This window comes from Carcharodon carcharias (genome assembly GCF_017639515.1).
Source record: "Carcharodon carcharias isolate sCarCar2 chromosome 36 unlocalized genomic scaffold, sCarCar2.pri SUPER_36_unloc_1, whole genome shotgun sequence".
NCBI classification, from domain to species: domain Eukaryota; kingdom Metazoa; phylum Chordata; class Chondrichthyes; order Lamniformes; family Lamnidae; genus Carcharodon; species Carcharodon carcharias.
In genome coordinates, this window is record NW_024470726.1 from 2,079,166 (window position 1) to 2,103,686 (window position 24,521).

At 50.9% G+C, this 24,521-nt stretch overlaps 1 protein-coding gene across 6 annotated transcripts in view; it reads right to left on the reverse strand.

The window, feature by feature from the left end:
• pogzb (pogo transposable element derived with ZNF domain b) overlaps nucleotides 1-24,521 on the reverse strand; it is a 75,818-nt gene that overhangs the window by 18,589 nt on the left and 32,708 nt on the right. For 5 of the 6 annotated variants that reach the window (XM_041181600.1, XM_041181602.1, XM_041181603.1 and 2 more), the window contains exons 6-11: nucleotides 6,942-7,031; nucleotides 5,634-5,831; nucleotides 4,135-4,235; nucleotides 3,271-3,575; nucleotides 1,741-1,898; nucleotides 79-179 (exon numbers count right to left, since the gene is read on the reverse strand). In XM_041181600.1, coding sequence (XP_041037534.1) covers nucleotides 79-179; nucleotides 1,741-1,898; nucleotides 3,271-3,575; nucleotides 4,135-4,235; nucleotides 5,634-5,831; nucleotides 6,942-7,031 — 953 coding nt within the window. Of the gene's footprint in view, nucleotides 1-78; nucleotides 180-1,740; nucleotides 1,899-3,270; nucleotides 3,576-4,134; nucleotides 4,236-5,633; nucleotides 5,832-6,644; nucleotides 6,744-6,941; nucleotides 7,032-24,521 lie in introns of those variants that run through there. The other variant, XM_041181605.1, reaches the window with a different exon arrangement.

The following is a 24,521-nucleotide window of genomic DNA, read 5'->3' on the forward strand; positions in this document are numbered from 1 at the left end:
GTGACGCTCCTCTCTCAATCCCCGAGTTCTAGATTCTCCACACAGCGCAAGGATGAAGAAGAGAGGAAGGAGCTTTACCTGACAGACGTATGGCATTTCTCCTGGCTTGTGTGTGTCCTTCATATGCTGCAGGAAAAGCTGTTCCGTTTCAAATGCCAGCTCACAGATCTTACACTTTGCTGCAATCAGAGTGAAGAAGATAATGACAGACTTGAGAAAGGTTTATAATGTTACACCCCACGTACCTTCTAGGCTCTAAGCTGAGCCTCCTTCGAATGCACCAGAGAAGGACAAGGGTAGCAGAAACATGGGAACACCACCACCTGCAAGTTCCCCCTCCGAGCCACACACCATCCCGTCTTGGACTTATATCGCCGTTCCCTCACAGTCGCTGGGTCAAAATAACCCAACAGCACTGTGGGTGTACCTATACCACAGGGACTGCAGCGGTTCATGAAGGCAGCTCATCCACGACCTTCTCAAGGGGAAATAATGTTAAAGTTCCGCTCCAGATTGGGCACAAAAACCAATGCTGACACCGTGTTGCGCTGCCTGAGGTGCTGTCTCCCGTATGAGACGTAAATGGGCAGTAAATACTGACCGAGCCAGCGACGCCCACATCCTGACCAAAGAAAACAAAAGCTTGGGGAACAAATTTTTTTAAAAAACAGGGACTTGCACTTCTTAATGCGCCATCCACCATCTCGAGATGACCTGAAGCACTTCACAGTCAATGAAGCACTTTATGAGGTGCAGTCATTGTACTGTTGTAGGAAACACAGCAGCTAAATTGCACACAGCAAGCTCCCACAAACAGCAATGCGACAATGGCCAGATAATCTTTTTTAGTCCTGTTGGTTAATGGATAAACATTGGCCCCAGGACACCGGGGAGGACTAAACCCATTCCCTGGGCCCCTCTTCTTCAAACCTGCGGTTGAGAAATCTTTTACATAGACCCGAGAAGGGAGACCGGGGCCTGGGTTTAACATCTCATCCAAAACACAGCACCTCAGACATTGCAGCGCTCCCTCGATACTGACCCTCTGACAGTGCAGCATTCCCTCAGTACTGACCCTCTGGCAGTGTGGCACTCCCTCATCACTGACCCTCCGGTAGCGCGGCGCTCCCTCAGCACTGACCCTCCTGCAGCGCGGCGCTCCCTCGGAACTGACACTCCGGCAGCGCGGCGCTCCCTCGGAACTGACACTCCGGCAGCGCGGCACTCCCTCAGCACTGACCCTCCAACAGTGCGGCACTCCCTCAGTACTGACCCTCCAACAGTGCGGCGCTCCCTCAGTACTGACCCTCCGACAGTGCGGCACTCCCTCAGCACTGACCCTCCGGCAGTGCAGCGCTCCCTCAGCACTGACCCTCCAGCAGCGCGGCACTCCCTCAGCATTGACCCTCCGATAGCGCGGCACTCCCTCAGCACTGACCCTCCGACAGCGCGGCAATCCCTCAGCACTGACCCTCCGGCAGCGCGGCACTCCCTCAGCACTGACCCTCCGGCAGTGCGACACTGGAGCATCGGCTTTGATTTCGTTATGCTCAATATGGAGTGGGGACTTGAACCCCTGACATTCTGCCTCAGTGGATGGAGTGCGCTCCTGAGCCGTGACTTACACGCTTTTGCCTCACACCTGGGTCCTCTCTGCTCTATCAAATTCAGCCTATCCGAGGTTACATCGCAAACCAGGGCTAAGGGAAAGGAGTGTTTTTTTAAAAAAATGGCACTTACTGGTGGTTTCATAGGGGCTGTGCACATTTTCAATGTGGCACTGGAGCTGGAACGGAGTGGCATACTGGCGGAAGCAGTGCTGGCAAGTAGTGTGGTTCTCGATGGTGTCCTCATTCTGCTGCTCCAGTTCGAGATGGTGCTTCATGTGGTTCATGAACCTGAAGCAATGCAAGGTCATCTTTTAGACAATGTGTTTTTTTATACATTAAAAAAAAAGGAAAAAAATAAAAGGTCAAACGATATCATCACAGCAAAAACTAAAACGATGCAGCAAACACACCGCCTCAGTCTCAGAGCCTCAAAGCTCGGCTACCTACCGGTCTAACCTTTCCCCTGTAACCCAGAAGCTTTGAAACCCCCAAGATAGCGTCAACTTATTATCAGTCCATGGGCAGCAGGGTCACTGGAGGCTTAGGAGGGAGGGTGGTCGTCCCAGGTACAGGTAAGGGTCCCTTGCTCAGCCTCCCATCTCCCTCAGTCCTCCTCATCCAGTCCAATCCACGGGCTTTTCTAAACTAACCTCGCGAAATCACCAAAATCAGGATTTCTCCGCTTGGCCCTCCAAATCCTTTCACTGCCTTGGTGTCTCAGATGGAGACTCTGGGTTGTTTATCCAGTCTCCAGTCCTAGACAAGTCTAGGTCACTATCTGAAGAAGCAGCAAGCAGAAGTTCAATAATGATGTTTTCTTCTAAACAAATCTTTTGGCTCCTCCTCGTCAGCAAGGCAGCATTCTTCGCAGAGCACCTGCCTAACGCCCCAACCCGCCGACATCTTCAACTTGCATCTCAACTTTCCCCAAAGCATTATCCTGCTGCACTGAGCTGGGCACTTAGGCAGCTACCTGCTGCCGCTGCTGGGAATCGTGACAACGGCCTTCCTTCACTACCCGGAGCGCCCTCACGTCAAGATGAGCAAGCAATGCTGATGGCTGATTGACAACTCCAGCTGAGCTCTGAACCTCAGCCTGTACACTGTAGCGTAAAAGCTTGTCAACGGGCAAGGCACGGGGGGGGGGGGGGGTTTGGGCACTAGGCGAATCGGAGAGCAAGCATAGACATGACAGGCTGAGTGGCCTCCTTCTGTGCTATTTCTGTGAAACCGAGCCCATCAGCAATCGCAGCACACTTCTTAAAAACATGACCTTAAGGCTGATCATAAACAGAAACGGCAGCAACATAGGTTAGGCGAACCCCGAGTGAGAGTCAGAGAGAGAGAGAAAGAAAGAAGAGAGAGTGAGTGAGTATGTGTGTGTGTGTGGTGTGTGAGTGAGTGTGTGTATGTGTGGAGTGAGTGAGTGAGTGAGAGTGTGAGTATGTGTCTGTGTGGTGTGTGTGAGTGAGTGTGAGTGAGAGAGAGAGAGAGTCAGAGAGAATGTGTGTGTGTGGAGTAAGTGAGTGAGTGTGAGAAAGAGAGAGAGTGAGAGTATGTGTGTGTGTGTGGTGTGTGTGAGTGTGTGTGTGTGAGTGTCAGAGAGAGAGAGAGTGCGTGTGCGTGGAGCGAGTGAGTGAGTGAGAGAGAGAGAGAGTACCTGATGTTGTTCTTCAGTCGCTTCAAGCAGCTGAGGCACCTGAAGGTTGTGCTGGTCTTCATCTCCTGAAGCATCTGGTAGGTGCTGCCCTCGTCCCGCCCGTAGTAGAAATCGTCCACCAGCATGATGAGCTTGCCTTGGGAGGGTTCAGCTAGTTTGACTGAAGGTTGCTGCTGTACTATGGGTGGGGTTGGGGGTGGGGGTGGAGGTGGGGGAGGAGGTGGGGGTGGGGCCGGGGCTGGGTGGGGTTGCTGCTGAGGGGTCTTGGAGGGCGTCGGAGGATTCAGCAGTTGGGGGCAGCAGTACTGGAGAAAGGAAAACATGTGTTACTCCCAACAGCTTTCAAACAAAACAGTGTTGGTCTCCCCTTAAAATTCTGGCAAGGCAGCTCAAAATCTTTTATTTGGATAGAGAATAGGTTACCCAGCCTACTAAACCTGTGGGAGAGAGGAGAAACTGAAATTCTGTATGGCACCACAGACAAGGTGCACTGCAACACGCCAAGCCTCCTTCAACAGCATCTCCCAAACCCGTGACCTCTACCACCTAGAAGAGATGCCCAGGAACATCTGCACCTGGAAGTTCCCCTCCAAGTCACTCGCCACCCTGACTTAGAACTATATCAGTCGTACCTTCACTGTCGCTGGGTCAAAATCCTGGAACTCCCTCCCTAACATCACGGTGGGTGTACCTACAACACAGGGACTGCAGCGGCTCAAGAAGATGGCTCACCACCACCTTCTCAAGGGGCAATTAGGGATGGGCAACAAATGCCAGCCTTGCACATTCCAATAACCGAATAGAGAAAATAACTGAGGCCTTTCTCCTTTGATTAGAGTTGGGGCGGCTTCAGGAGTTACTTACTGCCATGTGAACCTTTAAGGACTCCATGATGTTGAAGTGTATGTTGCATTTCGGGCAATCCATTGGGATGGGAACACCATTATTCATATTGCTTTCAGGAACTGTCAAGGTAGAAGGTGATGGTTGTGGGGGGGGGGGGGGAATAGGAAAGGAAAATGATTAATAAACACAGCCACACATCACAGAGTATATTTATTGTGTTCAAATTAAAATCCAAGCTGCGTGCACACCTCTTACCACCACAGGAGCTAAAACAGCAGAAAGAATATTGTAGGCTGAAGCTTTCCTTCAATAATACGGAGACTAACAGAGCTCCCGTGGCATTGCTCACAATATAGGGTCCAGGTTGTTTTGTCAGGCCAAGAGTTTTATGATCACCCGTTGCACAATGTATTGTTTTACTCAGGTGAAGCTCTGTCCCTTTCAAGGCCACAGGGCTCATACTGTTCCGGAGGCACAGGGCGAGGTCTGAATTCAGTGGCAAACTGCAAGGTGCTTTGTGCTCAACCCTAGAAAGCTAGACGGTGAAGGATGGAGCTGGAGCCAATCTTTACACACCTTGAGATTTACTTAGAGCTGTGCATCACAAGATCTCTTAACCCAACAACCACAGTTTGCTCTCACTCTGGCCTCTGTCCTTGGCCTCCTGCAGTGTTCCAACGAAGCTCAATGTAAGTTCGAGGAACAGCGTCTCATCTTTCAAACTGGCACTTTTGTGCTCAACATTGTGTTCAACAATTTCACTCTCTGCCCCCCCATTTTATTTCCTTTTCTTTGAATGCTTCAGTCTTAATCTCCTTTTTGCTTTTTGGTGGCACCTGTTTAGGATCCTGCCATTCACATCTCCTCTGGACAGAAATTGTGTTTCTTCACTTGCCCCTCAGGTTCTGCCCCTCCAACTCTCTTGTCATTCAATGTCACCTGCCTTCCAACCAATCACAAGCCTTCCCTTTTATTCCTTTCCCGCCCCCCCACCCCCCCCTCACCTATTTGACCTACTTAAAACCGGTTCCTTTCCCCAGTTCTGATGAAAGGTTTTCGCCTTGAAACGTTAGCTCTGATCCTCTCTCCACAGACGCTGCCGGACCTGCTGAGTATTTCCAGCATTTTCAGTTATTTCAGATTTCCGCCATAGTTTCGGACTGTGCCTTTTTATAGGGGCTCAAGTGAATCCCCAGTTATTGGCCACTGCCTAAATTATATTAATGTACAATTAACATTGTTAACCATAGGTTTCAAGCCAACAAACTGGTCATCCTTTATTAAAGGAAAAGTGCACTGCATGACTAACAAAGCGTATGAGCACTTTGAGCTTAAGGTGGGGGGGGATATCAGGCTCTTCGTCAACTGTGTTCCAGACGGAGATGATTGAGGCTCGGAGCTACTTGGGTTTGGAGAGCAGCCCCCTGCCCTCAAATCCTCCCACAGCGACATCCCTCGCACCTCAAAGAGAGTCTAGGCATTCACAAAGAACTGAAAAGGAAGAAGGGTTTTCTTACGTTTGAAAGGAGTAGCGTGATTGAATGCGTTCTTGTGTATTATCTGGGGCGGGGTGGCACTGGTGGTGGTGGTGGTGGTGATCTGCACTGGCGGGAGAACGCTGCTCTTCACCACTTCCTCAGACTTTGGCCTGATCTCAGGATTCACAGACTCTGTCGCCTTCAGTCGGATGAGATTAGTGTTCTGGAGGAAGTTAACTGGGGAATTAAAAGAAGACAAAGCTTTTGTTACACAGGGCAGCCAAGTATTTTCTCCCTCACTCCCTGCTCTTTCCCCCTGGATAGCCCTGCAAACTTTCCCCCTTCAAATATTTATCCAATTTCCCTTTGCAAAGTTCCTATTGAATCTGCTTCCACCGCCCTTTCAGGCAGCGCTTTCCAGATCATGACAACTCGCTGTGTAAAAAAAATTCTCCTCATCTCCCCCTCTGGTTCTTTAGCCGATTCTCTTCAATCTGTGTCCCCCTCTGGTTACTGATCCCTCTGCCCAGTGGAAACAGGGGGTGATGGTGGCATAGTGGTAATGTCACTCAACTAGTATTCCAGAGACCCAGGGTAATCCTCTGGGGACCTGGGTTCAAATCCCACAGCAGATGGTGAAATTTAAAAGTCTGATGACGACCGCAAAGCCACTGCCGATTTGTTGTAAAAACGTGACTCACTAATGTCCTTTAGGGAAAGGAAATCTGCCGTCCTTACCTGTTCTGGCCTGCATGTGACTCCAGACCCACAGCAATGTAGTTGACTCTTAAATTCCTCTGAACAAGGGCAATTAGGGATGGGCTATAAATGCTGGCCTAGCCAGCGACGCCCATATCCCATGAACAAATTTTAAGAAGTAATTTCTCCGTACTTACACGATCAAAAACCCCTTGTGGATTTTGAAAATTTAAAAATCTCCCCTTAGCCTTCTCTGCTCTAAGGGGAACAATCCCAGCTTCTTCACCTACGAGTCCCTCACCCCCATGCCCCCGATACCATGCGGGAAGATCCCCTCCATGACCCACTTACCTAATTTATGGTCGTGGTTTGGAAGCTGAAGAGTGTGTGGATGATGCAGCATGCTGGGTTGAGAATGGGGGTGGGGGTGGGGGTGGGCCTGGGGCCGGGGCTGGGGGTGGGGGTGGGGTTGAGGCTGGATATGGGAGTGTGGGGGTTGGGACGGCGGCAGCGAAGCCATGGGCTGGGTCAGGCACTTGGGCTGCAGGTGGGACTGGGTGGGGCTGGTCTGCGCCGGCGACTTCTGGGCGACGGGCGGCACTGTGCTCCGGATGGTCACCGTGGCCGGGATCACAGTGGTGACCGAACCTGGAAAGGCGTTCGTGGCGGGCCTGATGGACGTCACCGGGGACCACAGCTGAGGGACTCCCACCGCAGACTTGACAAACTGCGTAGCCGCTGGAGAGGCAAAGTCAAAGAGAGAGAGAAAAAAAAAGGCATAAACATATTATAACTTTGCAAGAACAAGAACTCTTCACTTACCATTCAACAAAATATATTCAATTCAACATTCAAAAGAATACTGACAATACATTTTGTTTCTGGTAAAAGGTACAACAGGCACGTTGTTTGCATTTATTAATACTTGTCAAAAGGATTGCTTTTATGTCCACTTTTAGTGAACTAGCCTCCTGATTTTCAGTTTAGTCTCGCCCCTGAACGGCTCGCTTTGCCTATCTGGCTGCTACGCAGTTTGTCCAGTCTGTGGTGGGAGTCCCTCAGCTGCGGTCCACGAGGCCCGCCACAAGCGCCTTCCCAGGCCCGGTCACCGTGGTGATCTCGGCCACGGTGGAGGGAAGGAAGGAGGGAGAGGATTTTCCTTGGCAGGAGCCAACCCAGGTTTCCAGGTGGGGAAACAAGGACCGCCTGCCGCAGTGACGCAGTCATGGGCGCCATCAGCGGAGTGACCGAGGTCTGTTTCCAACAAAAAAAAAGTCTTTTGAGAAAAAACAAGATGCGCCACCCAGCCACTCTCCTGCCCTCAGGATTCATTCAGCCAATCTACACTGGCTGCAGATGCCCTCTACTGCGACGCTGCCAGTCAGTATAGGCTGCAACTGTGTGCGACAGACCACCGCAGGAGGGTCCCATCACAATTTGGGAACTGCCTCCACAGTACAAATTCCGGAGCAAGGAGCGAGGCTGTAAAGGGCCCATACTGCCCACCTGTCTGCTCAGGGAAGGGAGGCTTATAGGTTTTAGCCCTAAAAATGACAGCTTACGCAAAAGGTACCGGAGGGATTTCCAAAACAAAAAGGGACATGGTTCGACATAACATTGAAATAGCATGTGCAGGCTTCACACAAAAAGCGCCTGATCTACAGCCGTGCCATGAGGTAACCTGCATGCCCCACATCGGATGCACTTTAAAAAAAAACTGTTCATTAAACAGTTAAGACATAAAAGCAAAGCAAACCAGCGGGGTGTCATCACTGCACTGTCGACGTAGCGTGACGAAGGGAGCTGTATTTGATAGGGGCTTGGGCTCTCAGTTCCACTGTCTGTTGACAACTGAGAGGAACGCTGCAAAGGGAGGACAAAGTGGGAAGAGGGAGCCCCACCAGCTGCGGCACCACTAACAAACCCCTGGCGCACCTCCACCCCCCACAGCGGTCTGCGCTCCGCAGGAACGTGCCAGAGACGTGACTCAGCAGCGGGCCAGCTGGGAATGGATGGTACGTTTGGAATGGGGCTGGCAGCTCGTTGCCCAGAATTGGAATCAGGAGGCGGGAGTGGAGGGGCGATGGGAGGGAAGAAAATAAAATGGAAGGAGGGGTTTGAGCTGCCATTTAAGTTTTAGGAGGGAACAGCGCCTCAGGAGCTGGAGTGGGATGGGGTGAGCTGCAATCAAAGTTTTTACACATTATTCTGGGGGCGCGAGTGACATTGGCAAGACGACCTGAACCGCTCACTCCAAGAAGCACATCGTGTGGGATGCAGGCTTGAGCAAACTGTGTTGGGGGGAGGGGGTGACAGGAACAGGAAACCAGTCCAGGTTCTCTTTACCAACCGCCCATTTTGCTGGCACTGACGTGCCAGGCACCAGATTTAATTGAATGCCATAGCCATGGAGTAAGTCCGGACTCCACCTCTGGACGGCTAACTCAGCTCCAGGACCCGCAGCTCCGCTGTATCGTGACCAGCGCCCCCGGCTGGCCCAACGGCCCCCCGAGAGACTGAGACCGACTGGGCTGTCCCACCGTAGCGAACTCTCAAAGCCCCAGACACGGCGAGCAATAACACTCCCAGCGGCCTTAGCCCCGCCCACTGGTCAAACAGGCCTGGGCTGTGCATTTTCAAACATGTTTCACAGGCCGAAAACAGAGAGGTGACAAACAACGAGGAAAACACGGAACAACTTTCATTCACAGCCCGCGAAATAGATTGACCAAAGCTGACAAAGCACCAATCAATTCCCCCACACCAGTAAGTTGTGCACTTTTACCTTGCGGACAACAAAGTGCTTTTTTTTTAAAAAAAGGAAGATGCCCCTTTTAAAACCCAACCAGCTCCCCATTCCAATTACAGATTGGTGCGGAATTCACATCAAAAATATTTTAATAGTACTCTTTCAAAAGGGGCAAAAAAAACCCCCCTCACTAGTTGATCTCCCGTGGCGTTGCTCACAGCCCGCTTCATCCAAGTGGCTGCAGAGAAGCGTTAGGCCACAGAATCGTTACGGTGCAGACGGTAGCCATTTGGCCCATCATGTCTGCACTGGCTCACCGAATGAGCTTTATGACTCAGTGCCATTCTCCTGCCTTTTCCCGTAACCCTGCACGTCAGTTCCACTTCAATAATCATCTAACGTCCTCTTGGAATGCCTCGATTGAGCCTGATGTGTAGGGATGTTAGGTAAAGGCAACCCCGCCTCCGTCCACCCCCCAAGCACAACTCCAACCTATTCGCACGTTACAACAGGGCAGGCGAGCGCTGCGTTATCAGTCCGGGTTGGTTCACGATTGGATGTGGGGGGGGGGGGCGAGGCCGTGAACTTGGAAGCTTTGATTGGCCGGCTGGTAACAGCCTTGGCGGGCATCACGCGGCACTGCATGCCATTGCCGGGGGGAACACTCCTTGCTTGGGTCCCTCTATAAAGGGCACAGGTGGCAGGTGAAGAAAGGTGCAAAGGCAGGTACCCCGCTCCTGTGATGGGTGGGGGTAGGGCCTATGCCAATACTTATGCTGTTGGTCTTCAGGATGCAACAAACACTCACTAAACTAAACTGGATTCTTCCACTGCTCACAGCACCAACCAAACTCAAGCACAAAGATACGCTGGGATTCCACACCCCCCACCACCCCCCACCCCCCACCCCCACCCCACCTCCCTCCCCGCACACAGCAATGAATCATTTCCAGAACAAGAGAATGCCAAAGATTCAGCGTCTCAAACTGAAATGATTAAATGTCTGTTTCTCTGACCAAGTGATCAGAGTCTCGAGACAACCTCAACGAGTCTCCTTCTGAACAGCAGCAACTCTGGCACTGGCACCTCCCCACCCCCCCAAACCCCCTCAACCCCGCAACCCAACCCCCATGGATTCAGACTCAAAGCTAGGCCAAAGCGACTCCCTCGCCACAGCCCAAAGCACCAGAACCAAGGAAGGATCAGTCTGCACAACAGCAGGAGGGCCGACGTGGGCTCCTGGCTTCAGTTCTTCAGGCTCTTTCCAACGCATGCACACTCGCCCACCCACCAAACTCTGATGGATGGGTCACTAATTCTTCTGGATTGTAATAAGGGACTCTTCAATCATAGGGTGGTGGGGGGAGGGGTTTGCTACTGCTGGCCACAGTGTGTGTCCTCACACGATAATAAAAAGAGGCGAAAGCACGGGGACATCGCCATCATGTCTCCCACAGGCTGTCCGAGAAATAAGGGACAAAAGGCATCTCTTAAGGGACGTGGGACAGTTGGTCACCCGATGGCTCCCTCTCAACTGGCACCACCCAGGGATCAGTTTTTAGTAGGGTGTGTTTTTGGCTCTCGAAGAGCAGGTCAATCTCCCCTCTCGCCATCGTCCCTGTCGTCCGCTGACCTCAGGCAAACTCAGGCAATTGGGCCTCTTTCCAACTAAGCGCACATTCCAGCCGCAGGCACTTCCAGGGCCAAGAACGAATGAAGGATTCCATAAAGTGAGGTGAAGAGGCAGAGAGAGAGAGAGAGAGAGCACGTGAGAGAGCGAGTGTGAGAGAGCAAGAGCGACAGACTGCACATGGCACAAAGAGTGAAGAGATGGGGGGAGAAAAAGAAAAGGAAAAAAAATAGACAAGAACCATGCAGAGCAAGAAAACAGGGCAGTGGGAATGAATGACAGAAGAATAAGATTACAGAGGAGAGAGGGCCAGAGAGGGGGAGAGAATTAGAGAGAGATTTGGAGAGGGTATTTTTTTTCCAGACGTGATTAATGCCATGGAAGATGAACTAGCTTTCCCCACTCAATGTCAAGTAGTTAATTCTGCTTCTCCGCAAGTTGCACCTGATATTTCTGGTAATATTTCTCAGTAGATTCCAATAAATTTCAGTTAATCTCCCTGAATTTTACCCCCAACTCCCCCCTTCAGTTGGTTCTTTGCCAGCATTGACTCCAAATAAAGCAGCTTCTAAAGACTTAAGCTGCTGCAGGGTCTGATCAGTCGTGCGCGACACTCCCAGCTGCACAGAGACAGCTTGCCCACACCCCACCCGCCTCGTTCCAAGGTCCTGGTGTCACTCGTCCAGTGACCGTCTTGCGGTCCCAAGGAGGCAGGGTGCTCAGATGCCGAACCCCCTGTGCTACAGTCGCTCGGAGGCGGGTAGTAGTGGTGGTGGTGGTGGTGGGGTGGGGGGGGGGGGGGGGGGTGCTTCGCTGAAAGTACATTTTAAGTCGGCTTGTTCTGACTCGAGCAGAGGCAGCCGATGTAGTTGCCAAATGCAGAGCTGAACCCGACGTTGCTGCCGAGACTGAGGTTCGTGCGGTAGGAAAGGTTTGATTTGCTGAGTATTACACTGAACCTTCGTACATAAGAAACAAGAAATCAACTGGGTGATCCTGGCTGTTGGGTTCCGTCAGACATCTGATTGACCTGTCACTATCCTCAAAGCTGGCAGCCCCCTGTTTTAGAGCCAGGGGCCCCCCAGTTTCACACTGGGCGACAGGAATCAAAGCATCGGACCCACACCCAGCTTGCTCCATGCTGTGTCCCAAGGGGAGAAAGCCACCAGCAGTGGGGTTCACCAGAGGTCCCGAGAAGGCAAACCAAACCAACAAGCGCGCTGCTCCGTCACTGCCGTCACCGGCAGGAATTACCCTGCAGATCTGAGCACGATACAGCTACGCCGGAACACCAGCCTGGCTCCTGGCTCCATTCTCCAGCTCAGGCAGTCAACCACACAGCCCACCCACCCACCACCTCCCTCAAGAACTCCTCTGTCGTCAGTTCTTCTCACTTTTGCTCATGGTGCAGCAGTTGCTAGATATGCCACTCCTGGTAGCAGCCAACACGAAGCACCATCTTCAACTGTGAACGGTTTCGAAAAAAACACAACACGATAAACTGAACTGGTTGGAAAAGAAATGCTCGAGAAAGGTTCAAGAGTTAGAGAGAGACAGAGATGAGGACGCAGAGCGAGCTACACGTCGAGAAAGAACATGCAGAGGGAGCAATGGGCAGTGCATAAGTTGCCAAGGGAAGGAAACAAGAAGAAACGAGCAGTGAGAGAACACGGACAGAAGAAAGAGAGCAAAGGCCGGAAAAATGACACACCTGGGCGCGCGCACACACACACAGTTTCTCACTCACACAGAGTCACACACACAGCGACAGTGAGAGAGGAAACTAAATTACTGTGAGACAATGAAAAGAGAGAGACAGTGAAGAGACGGAGTTGACCTGCCTCTCCTAAGAGTTACAGGAGACCAACTCGTATTTCTTCATGTTTTACTGTACTTTTGGCAGTGCAGTTCCTGCTCAGCCTCAATTTATCTTTGAGTTTTTGCAGTTGGGTTTTTCAGTTCGGTTTCCCATGTTGTATGTAAGCCAGCTCCACGGTAAGCCACATAACGGCAGCAAAGACTCACGCTGCTGCTTGCACCACTTGCTAGGTGGAAGGGCAGGAACCCCAATGGCGTCAGCAAGGTGCAAGCACTCTCTTGTCCAGCAGCTGCCCCTCACAAGGCTGATGCGAAGGCACAGACGAGTCAGGAGCCCAGATGGACCAGAAGGTTTGTCGGTGATTACACTTGCCCTATCTGAGCGCGCCACGCGGCAGGCCAAATGCTCGCACTTTTGTTGCCCATCCAGAGAGTGGAACATGAGCCTTTGCTGAGCTGAGCCACCCCTCGGTCATCCTGCAGACTTAGCTGCAGCTGGTGGGAGAGGTCGGGATGGTCGGAGTGCCATGTTGAAACCCTTTCAGTACAAAGTGAGTGTGCACCACAGGCCTTCCGCATAGAAAAGTACAGTTTACTGTCTTATCAGACAGGGGATTTGCAGGGGCCAACATAAACTACAAGTTAACTGCGGCAGGCTCCCACTCTAGGACTGTAGGCTCCACATGGGCTAAGAGAAGCCAAAGGCTGCACTGCCGATATCCCCTCCAGCTCGGCTGGATCAGAGAGACACGATGGGCTGGGATCCAAGAGACCAGAACTGATGGAGGAGCTGGCTTCCTGACTGTCAGACAGAGAGTCATGAGCTCTGGTCCTCCAAATCCTTGTTCATAGGGAATGCCCACCCCATCCCCACTGAATCACCATCGGCCACGGTTTTCGCTGGCAGGACTATGTAGAACTTAGGGCTGTCCAACAGTCCAGGCTCAATTCCCTGGCCATCAACACCAACCTTTAGTGCCTAAACAACGTGCACCCTGTCGCAGGCCTGACCCTGTACCTGATCTCCTCCCCTAAGTGGCCTTCAGGCTCCTCCTGATCACAGTCTGACACACTGGACACAGCACCAACAGGTCCACTGTGATGAGATCATTCAAACCATGTAAGATGGCACTCCCAGGCATCAGGTCAGTTTGCTGATCCTGAAATATGCAATCTGGGCCCAACACGGGGAGGGAAGGAAAGAGAGAGACTGCGATTAACAGATTGATAGAGAGAGGGGATCTAACACACACACACACACACACACACACACACACACACAACACACACACACACACACACACAAAATGTGGGGCGTAAATGAAGAGTGCTACAACTTTTACCCATCCATTATCAACACCTTAGGAGATCAACTAGTTTGTCCAGGGTAAATGGTTCTTTAGTTAGTTTTCCCAAGTTGTATTTGCCTCTGTTTTTTTTTTGCCAGCACTAGTCCAAACTACAGGGCTTCTGAGACTCACATTGCAGCTGCTGCTCCTCAGACAGGGATGCCTGAATTCGGGAAAGGCAGGCTCGTTTGCTGTCCCGCATTGGCTGCTGCCGCCGCTGCTTGTCCTCTTTGGGCAGCGCCAGGGAGCTGTGGGACCGCCGGGCGGGTTTGGGGACACCCCATGGCTGGCGTTCCTGCTGCTTCTTCCGCCGCGCCATTTGCTTCCGCAGCCTGCAGGACCGCTGGCGCTCGCGCTGCCTCCTCCGCTCCTCCTCCACCCGTTCCTGCACGGAGCGGGCCAGCTCGTGCAGGTGCTGTGGGTCACGTTCCTGCACCAGCCCCGCCACCTGCTCGGCCGCCCGCTTGCGGAGGCGCCAGGCTCGCTGCCGCTCTCGGCCCTGGCGCCGGTGCTCCTCCAGGGACAGGGGCCTCGGGTTCCGCCCTTGCTTTGGGAGGCACTGGGCCAGTCTGAGAAGGTGCCGGGGGTCGCGTTCCTCAGGGTGCGCGGCGTGAACCTCGGCGATGCGCATTCGGAGATGCCAGGCCTCTTCGGTGTGCTCACGCCCCCCAGCCAGCCGTCGGCGCTGCTGCCCAGGGGGCGGCCACTCCTGAAGTCCCTCCTTTCCAACCTGACGACGGGAAGCCGGCGAGCTCTCACTCCTCTGCCGCGCTGCGGCAGGAAGCCCCTTTTCCTTGACCTCCCGGTCGGCGCCTTCGCCGTCGCGCCTCTGAACTCCAGATTCCGGCCGCTGCTTCAAGGGAGGCTGGTGCTGCCCTGGATCACGGTCATGCAGTTGCTCGCCTAACTCAGGCCCTCGCGGGGAGAGAGGATGGGTTTGTCCTGGGCGTTGCTGCTCCGGAGACAGAGATGCAGCCGGGGCGAGAGGTTGGAGTTGACGAACACTATGCTGAGCTCCTTGCAGAACAAGTAAACAAAATAAATCACCTAGGGGTTGGTACACCCAGAGATTTTATATATTAAAACGTCTTACAGCTGCCCATCCTTCCCATTGGAAATTCTTATAGCTCTTTAACCATTATAATGTAGCTAAGGATAGATGTTACGACTTTAGAATGAGTACTATCATCCGTGAACCTGGTTCGATTTTGCTCCTCTCCCTTGAAAACTTTTCTCATTCTCCCCTCTCTACATCTATTCTCAGCTAATATTTCCTGAGCACACTTTCCATTTCAAAGTTCAAAGGCCGTTATTACAACCGACAGACTGGATTTATGCCAACCCTCACTGGAGGTGGCAAAGCACCACCACTGGCAGGAGGGTGTAATTACACCGTGACATGTTTACATAGACAAATCCACCCCCCCCCCCCCCCATTTTAAATGTGAATATATTACTGAAAGCTGTGAGAAAAGGTCAGCTGACAGGAATTTAATTTTGGGAATAATTAACATCCTCGTACCCTGGGCAAATTATCACCCGACCTTTAACAGTGCAGCCCTTCTCGGCTCCCTATTGAAACTGTCACTAGAGATCAGCTAGCTTTTCCCTGTTCTCTGTTTTATGCCCTGTCCTTTATATAATGCTAGCCAAAAAACTACACAACTCCCAAGACTCACGCTGTGGCAGATCCTCTTGACAGGTGGATGTGGAACGCTGGGGGCGTTGAATTTGGTTGTGGCAGCGCTGGGAGTCGGACTCATGCCGTCCAATCAGTGGCGTTTGCTTTCGGAGAGAGTAAGCAGGCTGGCGCTCAGGGGCTTGCAGCCGCTGTTGCTCCTCAATCGGACTGGCGTTCTTCGGGGCTTCCTCGGCCAGAGGGAGGCGCCCTTTCCCCAGCTCCGTTCCCAGCTTGCCGAGGCGGCAGGACCGCTGCCTCTCGCGCTGTTGTCGGCGCCGTTCCTCCACGCGCTTCTGGATGCACCGGGCCAGCTCGTGGAGATACTGGGGGTCACGCTCCTGCACCTGCTCCGCCAGGACCTCTGCTGCCCGCTTCCGGAGGCGCCAGGTGCGCTGCCGCTCGCGCCCCTGGCGCCGGTGCTCCTCCAGCGACAGGGGCCTCGGATTCCGCAGGCGCTTCGGCATGCACTGTGCTAATCTGAGAAGGCGCTGGGGGTCAAACTTCTCCGGGTGCTTGGTGAGAATCTCCCCAATGCGCTTGCGGAGGTGCCAAGCTTCCTTGTGCTCACGTCCCTGCTGCCCTTCAGTCTGGGCTCGTTCATCCAGGGGCTGACTCTCAGTTTCTTGCTGCTGCTCCTCTGAAAACTGAGCTGCCCATTCCTGGGCCTGGGTGCCCTGTGCACAGTTGCTCTTGCCCTCGGCCTGTTGTTGTCCAGTCAGAAACTCATGGTTTTGGATCCCTGGGTGTTGCCGCTCTGTGGATTCGGGCACCTTTGCTGACAGAGACTGAAGCTGCCCCAGATCACGGTCAGGCTGTTGTGTACACTGAGAGCCCGGCGAGGGGAGAGGCTGGACCAGCTCCAGGCTACAGTCAGACTGCCGCGGCTGCTCCGCACACCGAGTGTCTCGTGGCCAGAGAGGTCTGATTTCTCCCAGATTACAGGCACATTGCTGCTGCTGCTCCAGAGGTACAGGTACGAGAGGTTGAACTGGTTGGACACTACGCTGAGCCCCTTACAGAACAGAGAGAGAAATTACCTAAGTTTTGGTGCACTGTGCAGCCATATGAATTTATATTTTAAAAAGTGCGTGCCCCCCAACCCCCCACCCAATTTCATTTCCAGGCATCTGATAACCTTTTGGTAGCTTACTATCACTGGTCAGGTGATCAGGAGAGGCCAAACAGCACGCCTCGTGTCAACTCCAATCTGGCCCGATAGGCACATATGTAGGGCCACAGAAGCTGAAGCAGTGTCATCAAAATGCCCCTCGCTCCGGCACACCAAGAGAGAACTGCCGGGATCTACAGGAATGAAACCCAGTGAAGATGCAGCCCAAAACACAAACCTACTGCTTCACAAATAGCCCATGCCTCAACTAGACTGTTGAACCCTGTCTAACTCTGGTGGGAATAACATGCACCATGAAGTATCTAGTGGAATGCCAGGATCAAAGTCTTGGTCACTGACACACTGACACCCATACTCCCTTTCTAGTCTTCGACCACTCCATCTCTCCCCACCCCCAACCCACGTTCACAAAGTTCCCCAATCTCTCCCACCTATCCAGTTTCTTCCCAATCACAGCCTGTTATACCAGATATCACAATGCCAGCTGGAAATTCAGGGTAACAGTACATAGGCAGGGTATATCCTGAGTTAGGGCCATTGTGTAGTACGCACAGTGTCAGCAGGGCATACCATTAACAAGGTGCAATGTAGCAACTCACCAAGGCTCCTTTGACAGCACCTTCCAATCACGCAACCTCTACCACCTAGAAGGACAAGGGCAGCAGACACATGGGGAACACCACCACCTGGAAGTTCCCCTCCGAGCCACTCACCATCCTGACTTGGAAATATATCGGCAGTTCCTTCACTGTCACTGGGTCAAAATCCTGGAACTCCCTCCCTAACAGCACTGTGGGAGCACCTACACCGCATGGACTGCAGCGGTTCAAGGCGTCTCACCACCATCTTCTCAAGGCCAACAAGGGATGGACAATAAATGCTGGCCTGGCCAGCGACACCCACATCCCCACGAAAGGATAAAAAAAAATTACAAGAAGAAAATCAAAGTTGCACACTTTGAGTCCACGCAATCATGCAGGATGAAAAAAAGAGTGCACAAAAAACTTAAGAGAATGATAAATGGAGAGATACAGACATGAAAATGAGAGTAAAAGCACAGAAGAGAAAAGAGAGACAGAAACATGCACACAAAAGAGAACAGGACAGAAATGGAGGGAGCGATACAATGCTTTCCACTCAACAGCAACAGGGAAGATGAACCAATTTCTCTTCAATAGAATTTGCTTCGTTAGTTCCTGAATTGCACTTTACAGAATGGTTACAGCATAGGAGGTGGCCATTCGGCCCAGCGTGTCTGCACCTGCTCTCCAATTCACCTAGTGCCATTTCTCCACCTTCTCCCCACAGCTCTGCACATTCTTCCTTTTCAGATAATCATCCAATTCCCTCTCGAAATCCTCGATTGAACCTGCCTCCCCCACACTCCTAGGCAGGGCGTTCCAGATCCTAACCACTCGCTGCGTGAAAAAGTTTCTCATATCTCCAATGCTTCTTTTGCCAATCGCCTTAAATCCATGCCCCCACGTTCTCGATCCTTCCGCCAGTGGGAACAATTTCTCCCTATCTACTCTGTGCAGGCTCATGATTCTGAACACCTCTATATAATCACCCTTCAACCTTCCCTTGCCAAAGAAAGACAATCCCAACTTTTCTAATCTACTTCAGTAACTGAGGTTCCTGATCCCTGGAACCATTCTCATGAATCTTTCCTGCGTTCTCTCTAACGCTGTCATATCTTAGAGCGTTGTGCCCAAGACTGGAGGCAATACTCCATAACCTCCTTGCTCTTGTACTTGATGCCCATATTAATAAATCATAGGATTAATTAACTGCGCTCTCAATATTTCTCTACTTCTGCCAACCCCATGCCAAACCACATGATTTCAGAGAACTCACAACACTAATATAAAAACAAAAAATGCTGCAAAAACTCAGGTCTGGCAGCATTCGTGAAGAGAGAAACAGAGTTAATGTTTCGAGCCCAACAGTTGCTGTGAACTTTGGACTACCTCAAAGCACTGGGGTTTGTGATCTCTGGTTGCAGGAGAGGGAGAGGAAATGAGAGAGAACGAGAGAGGGAACGAGAGAGAGAGAACAGATTTACTCAGCATCATGATCGCGCACACAGCTGCTCTTCAGAGGTCTGACCTGCGCAGGTTTAAGGGCAATACTATCGCTGATTCCCAGGGCTGAGGCACACTTGCTACAGGAACTTTATGCTAAACACCTTATGGAATAAAAATAAGACCACCTCAATACTTTGGAAAATAATTAAGCCTTCCTGCTCTGTTGGCATCTCCAGCACTATTAATCAGAGCCCTGTGGTGCTGAATTGATTAGCAAGTGTCTCGTCTAGCACTTCAGGGGATGCTCAAAGATCTTCCCAAACCCTTCCGCCCACCACAACATAGTGCAGGTCAAGGGAACTGAAGATAGTCCTGCCAAATTCCCTTTCGAGCTGTCCAGGAACGCTGGGGTGGATTTGAGCTACCTGAACCCAGAAACGGGTTTTCTTCTTTCATGGCAAGGCCAGCATTTGTTGCCCATCCTTAACTGCCGTTGAACTGAGTGGGCTTGCTCGGCCATTTCAAAGGGCAGTTGAGAGTCAGCCACATCACTGTAGGTCTGGAGTCACAAGTAGGCCAGACCAGGTAAGGACGGCAGATTTCCTTCATTAAAGGACAAGAGTGAGCCATATGGGTTTTTACGACAATCGATGATAGTTGTCATGGTCACCATTACGGAGGTCAGCTTTCAGTTCCAGATTTATTAGCTGAATTCCCATTCCACCTGCTGCCGTGGTGGGATTTGAACCCATGTCCCCACAGCATTAGCCTGGTCCTTTGGAATACCAGTCCAGAGACATCAGCAATACACCCCCATCTCTGGCAAGGTCGGGCAGTAACAACCCACGTCTTGCCAGGCAATCAGATAGGCCTGGTCAGCATCATCAGCCGCTGACGTCTCGCCACACCCAGGCCCAGACTGAAGACAAGATTGAAGGAAGGAAGAACCTTTCGAGCACCCATTTCCCCTCTCAGTCACCACAAACCCCTGGCCTCTTCCCGGCCCCTGACTGAGCCAAGCCTTCACATCCCAAATCAGGTTGCTGCCCGTCCTGCGGCCAGAGCCGGGGTAGGAGACATCACGGCGAGCCTCCGCTGCTTCCAAAAGGCGCATCATTGAACCTGGGGGCTGCAATCATTTTGCCTTTCAGGGCCATGTCTTCTTTGCAGCAGTCGTGGGCTGGAAGCACTGAGAGGTGCGCACACGGCTAGCCTTTAAAAATGGCGCCCAGCATGCTGAAGCAGCAAGGTAATGGCGTGACGGGTGAACGAGAGCCCTCCTACCATGGGAACGGTGCGTTTCCCGGAAATGAATAGTTAATATGGTGGCGGGTTTGGGATGATGCGGCACGAAAAGCCGCCACTGCGGCTGGCGGGTAACACATTGTTTTACCCGCCCGCTACCACACTGAGTGCAAATCTGGGACGATTCCGCCCATAATCCGTTTGCAGGTAGGTAAAGCCATGAAAGAAAGGAAAAAGAGGCACCATCAGCATGTGTTTTTATAAATAGGGAGAAAGTGTATGAGGAGCAGCATGTAACAAATTTTGAAAACAATGGTTAGCCTAAAGGAAGAACACTATAACTTGCACTGGAGATGGGAGGTGAGAGTCATAAAGCACCTCCAACGCAGAGTCGCCACAATACAAAATTATAGCAATAGGGAGAGATTCGAGATACCAGCATTATTTCCACTGCAGCACTTAAGTGTAAAGGTTTGTGACGGAGCTTATCGAGAACAACTATTCAGCCCATCGGGGAATCCGTTTACAAGGAGTCATCAACTACTGAGTGAGGAGAGGTTAAGGAGAAATGTCTTCACTGTTGTAGCATTGAATACTTTGCTGGGGGGATGGCTGAGGCACAGTCCACCATACCTTAACAGCACAAACAACAGGTGGAGGGTGAGGCAAAGGGATGAGGTTTGGAATGCCCTCCCCCAACACACATTTAAGGCCCAATGCCCACCTGCCCCAATGTAAACAAAGGCTTTATAGGGTTCTAGAGGGAGAGTTGCACAATCTTTTTAACCGCAGCTTTTTTTGGACAGAGGGAGCATGGCCCTGGACTAGTCCAAGAGGGACGCTGGAAATGCATTCATACAGGAGCTGTGCTCAAGGCATTGCTGCACGGTTCTGCAGATGAGCTCGGGTGTGCTCTTGCTTGGTGGGCGGGGGAGGAAGATGCAACCCTGCCCCGCTTCTGCCCCCTTTTCAGCTTGACCGCCAGCCTTTGGAAGCGGTGGGCTAGCTGATGTCTGCACTTGGCACCATCATTCATTTAGCAGCAGGCGCGTCCAACTCAGTCATCAGGCTTTGTTGGCGGTAGTGGGGGGGTGGTGTGGCTGAGAGGGTGGTGCAGGGGTAGAGTGATGAGAAAGCTCTGGTTTAGACTATAGTCACAATGCTGCTGCATTGTATCTGTTACAAGAGGTTGGATTTGTTGAGCATTGCGCCAAACCCCTTGCTGACCACATGACCTATTAATGATCACATAAGCGGTTAATCACAGCCTTTAAAGTGATCACCAATGCTCTCCTCCTCCAGGGTACTGGTTGGGGAGGGTAGGAAATGGACAAGAGAAACAATGACTGTCCTGTCAGATTTCGTTCACGACCGGCTACAGCCCAAAGCGAAGGCACTGATGTGACCCACCAGCACCCAGGAGGCAGCAAACCACACTTTGCTGACTCATGCCAAGGGGATCTCTCTGCATCGCTGTCTGCAATTATTTTCACAAAATTGGCAGGACAGTAGAATGACTTCCCAGCAGAAGTCAACCTATGTTTTGGTCTCAGGGCCTGCCGGCACAGCGTAAGAAATATGACTTCTTACACATTTTCCATTGCCTTTTGAATTTTGGTACAGCATTTGAACATATGAATTAGGAGCAGGAGTGGGCCATTCGGCCCTCGAGCCTGTTCCGCCATTCGATAAGGTCAAGGCTGATTTGATTGTGGCCTCAAATCCACATTCCCATCTAACCTCCGATAACCTTTGACCCTCTTGTTAATCAAGAATCTAGCTCAGCCTTAAAAATATAAATGACCCAGCCTCCACAGCACTCTGGGGGAGAGAATTCAACAGACTAACGACCCTGAGAGAGAAGAAATTCCTCCTCATCCCTGTCTTAAATGGGAGGCCCCTTATTTTGAAACTGTGCCCCCTCGTTCTAGATTCCCCCACGAGGGGAATCCATCCTGTCAAGCTCCCTCAGGATCTTATATGATTCAATAAGACCATCTTCATCTGCTTAGGCTTTTGGTAAGCAAAGAGGTGGCTGCTGGTACGTGAAGAGCTGTTTGCATCGATTAGGTTAGGCATAAATAAAGGATATCATATGATGATTAGGAGTAAAATATTAGACATTTAGAGACGAGGGGTAACAAGTTAGAAGAATTCAGAAAGATTGAATGGAAATTAGAACAGCTTAAAGTGTCTGTGGAATGCACATCTTAACAATAAGAGAAATTCAAAATGGCTATTTGTATATTTTTGATTGTGTTTCTAAACTTTGATTGTAATCGTGTTACCAAAGAACAATTTAGAATCCAAATTCTCCGCATGGCTTAGGCTTGGTTAACTGTAGCTCAGGGTATGACTGTGAATGGTGCATCGATGGTCCATCCATGTGACTGCGAATAGCATACTGGTCAGATTGTGTTATGCACGATGCAGGTCAATTGCTTTAACCTAATTTGGTAGGAGAAATGCTGCATACAAGGGCAAGAGATGAATAGAAAGGGCTTTCTGAAAGGATCTAGTACACAGTTGTACAATGGAAGAACATAAGAAATAGGAGGAGTAGACCACACGGCCCATCGAGCCTGTTCCGCCATTCAATACGATCATGGCTGATCTTTGGCTTCATTTCCATTTTCCCGCCCGCTCCCCCATATCCCTTAATTCCCTGAGAGTTCAAAAATTTGTCTAACTCAACCTTCACTGTATTCAATGATGGAGCATCCACAACCCTCTGGGGCAGAGAATTCCAAAGATTCACAACCCCTTTGAGTGAAGAAATTTCTCCTCATCTCAGTCCTAAACGATCGGCCCCTTATCCTGAGACTGTGCCCCCGTGTTTTAGATTCTCCGACCAGCGGGAACAATCTCTCAGTGTCCACCATGTCAAGCCCCTTCAGAATCTTGTAGGTTTCAATGAGATCGCCTCTCATTCTTCTAAACTCCAGAGAATATAAGCCCAAGTTACTCAGCCTTTCATTGTAGGACAACCTCCTCATCCCAGGGACCAATCTAGTGAACCTTCGCTGTACCGCCTCCAATGCAAGTATATCCATCTTAAAAGCAGGATTTTCCAGCTCCGCCCACCGCCAAGATCATCCAGACCCGGAAAATCCCAGCCTAAACGTGGAGACCAAAGCTGCACATTGTACTCCAGATGTGATCTCACCAAAACCCTGTACAACTGTAGCAAATCTTCTTTATTCTTGTACTCCATTCTCCTGCATGCTAACTTTCTGCGTTCCTTGTACAAGCACACCCAAGTCTCTTTGAACATCGACACTTACAAGTTTCTCACCTTTTAAAAAAATGCTCTGCTTTTTTTATTCTTACAATCAGAGTAAATAACTTCATTCTTCCCGACATTGTACTCCATCTGCCATCTTATTCCCACTCACCTAACCAGTCTCAGCTTCTCTGTGCCCTCGCCACAGCTTACCTTCCTCCCTAGCTTGGTATCATCAGCAAACTTAAGATACATTACTCTCTGTCTCTTCATCTAAGTCATTAACATAGATTCTAAATAGCTAAGGCCCCAGCACTGATCCTTGCGGCACTCCACTATTCACTGCCTGCCAACTTGAAAATGTCCCGCTTATGCCAACACTCTATTTTCTATCTGTAAACCAATCCTCTATCCATGCTAATATATTACCCACAATTCCATAAGCCCTTACCTTAACTATTAACCCTTTGCATTACTGGAAGTCTTGCACTCAAGCAGGGCAATCACACAAATACCAATGTTACCCATTAACCTTTTGTGAAACACCTTATCAAATGCCTTTTGGAAATCCAGGTATACCACTTCCACTGGTTCCCCTCTATTGAGTCATAGAGGTCTACAGCACAGAAAAAGGCCCTTCAGGCCATCGAGTCTGTGCCGAACAAACAAGTACCTAACTATTCTAATCCCATTTTCCAGCACTAGGCCCAAAGCCTTGTATGCCAAGGCATCGCAAGTGCACATCCAAATACTTCTTAAATGTTATGAGGGTTTCTGCCTCTACCACCCTTTCAGGCAGTGAGTTCCAGATTCCCACCACCCTCTGGGCGAAAAAATTCTTCCTCACATCCCCTCTAAACCTTCTGCCCTTTACCTTAAATCTATGCCCCCTAGTTATTGATCCCTCCACCAAGGAGAAAAGTTCTTTCCTGTCTGCCCTATCTTTGCCCTTCATAATTTTATACACCTCAATCATATCCCCCCTCAATCTCCTCTGCTCCAAGGAAAATAACTCCAGTCTATCCAATCTCTCCTCATAACTAAAACTCTTTATCCCAGGCATGGTAAATCTCCTCTGCACTCTCTCTCTAGTGCAATCACATCCTTCCTATAATGTGGATTCCAGAACTGCACACAATACTCTAGCTGTGGCCTTATCAGCGTTTTACACAGTTCCAGCATAACATCCCTGCTCTTATATTCTATGCCTCGGCTCATAAAGGCATGTAGCCCATATGCCTTCTTAACCACCTTATCTACCTGTCCCGATACCTTAAGGGACCAGTGAACATGCACACCAAGGTCTCTCTGATCCTCGGTACTTCCCAGGGTCCTACCATTCATCATGTATTCCCGTGCCTTGTTTGTCCTGCCCAA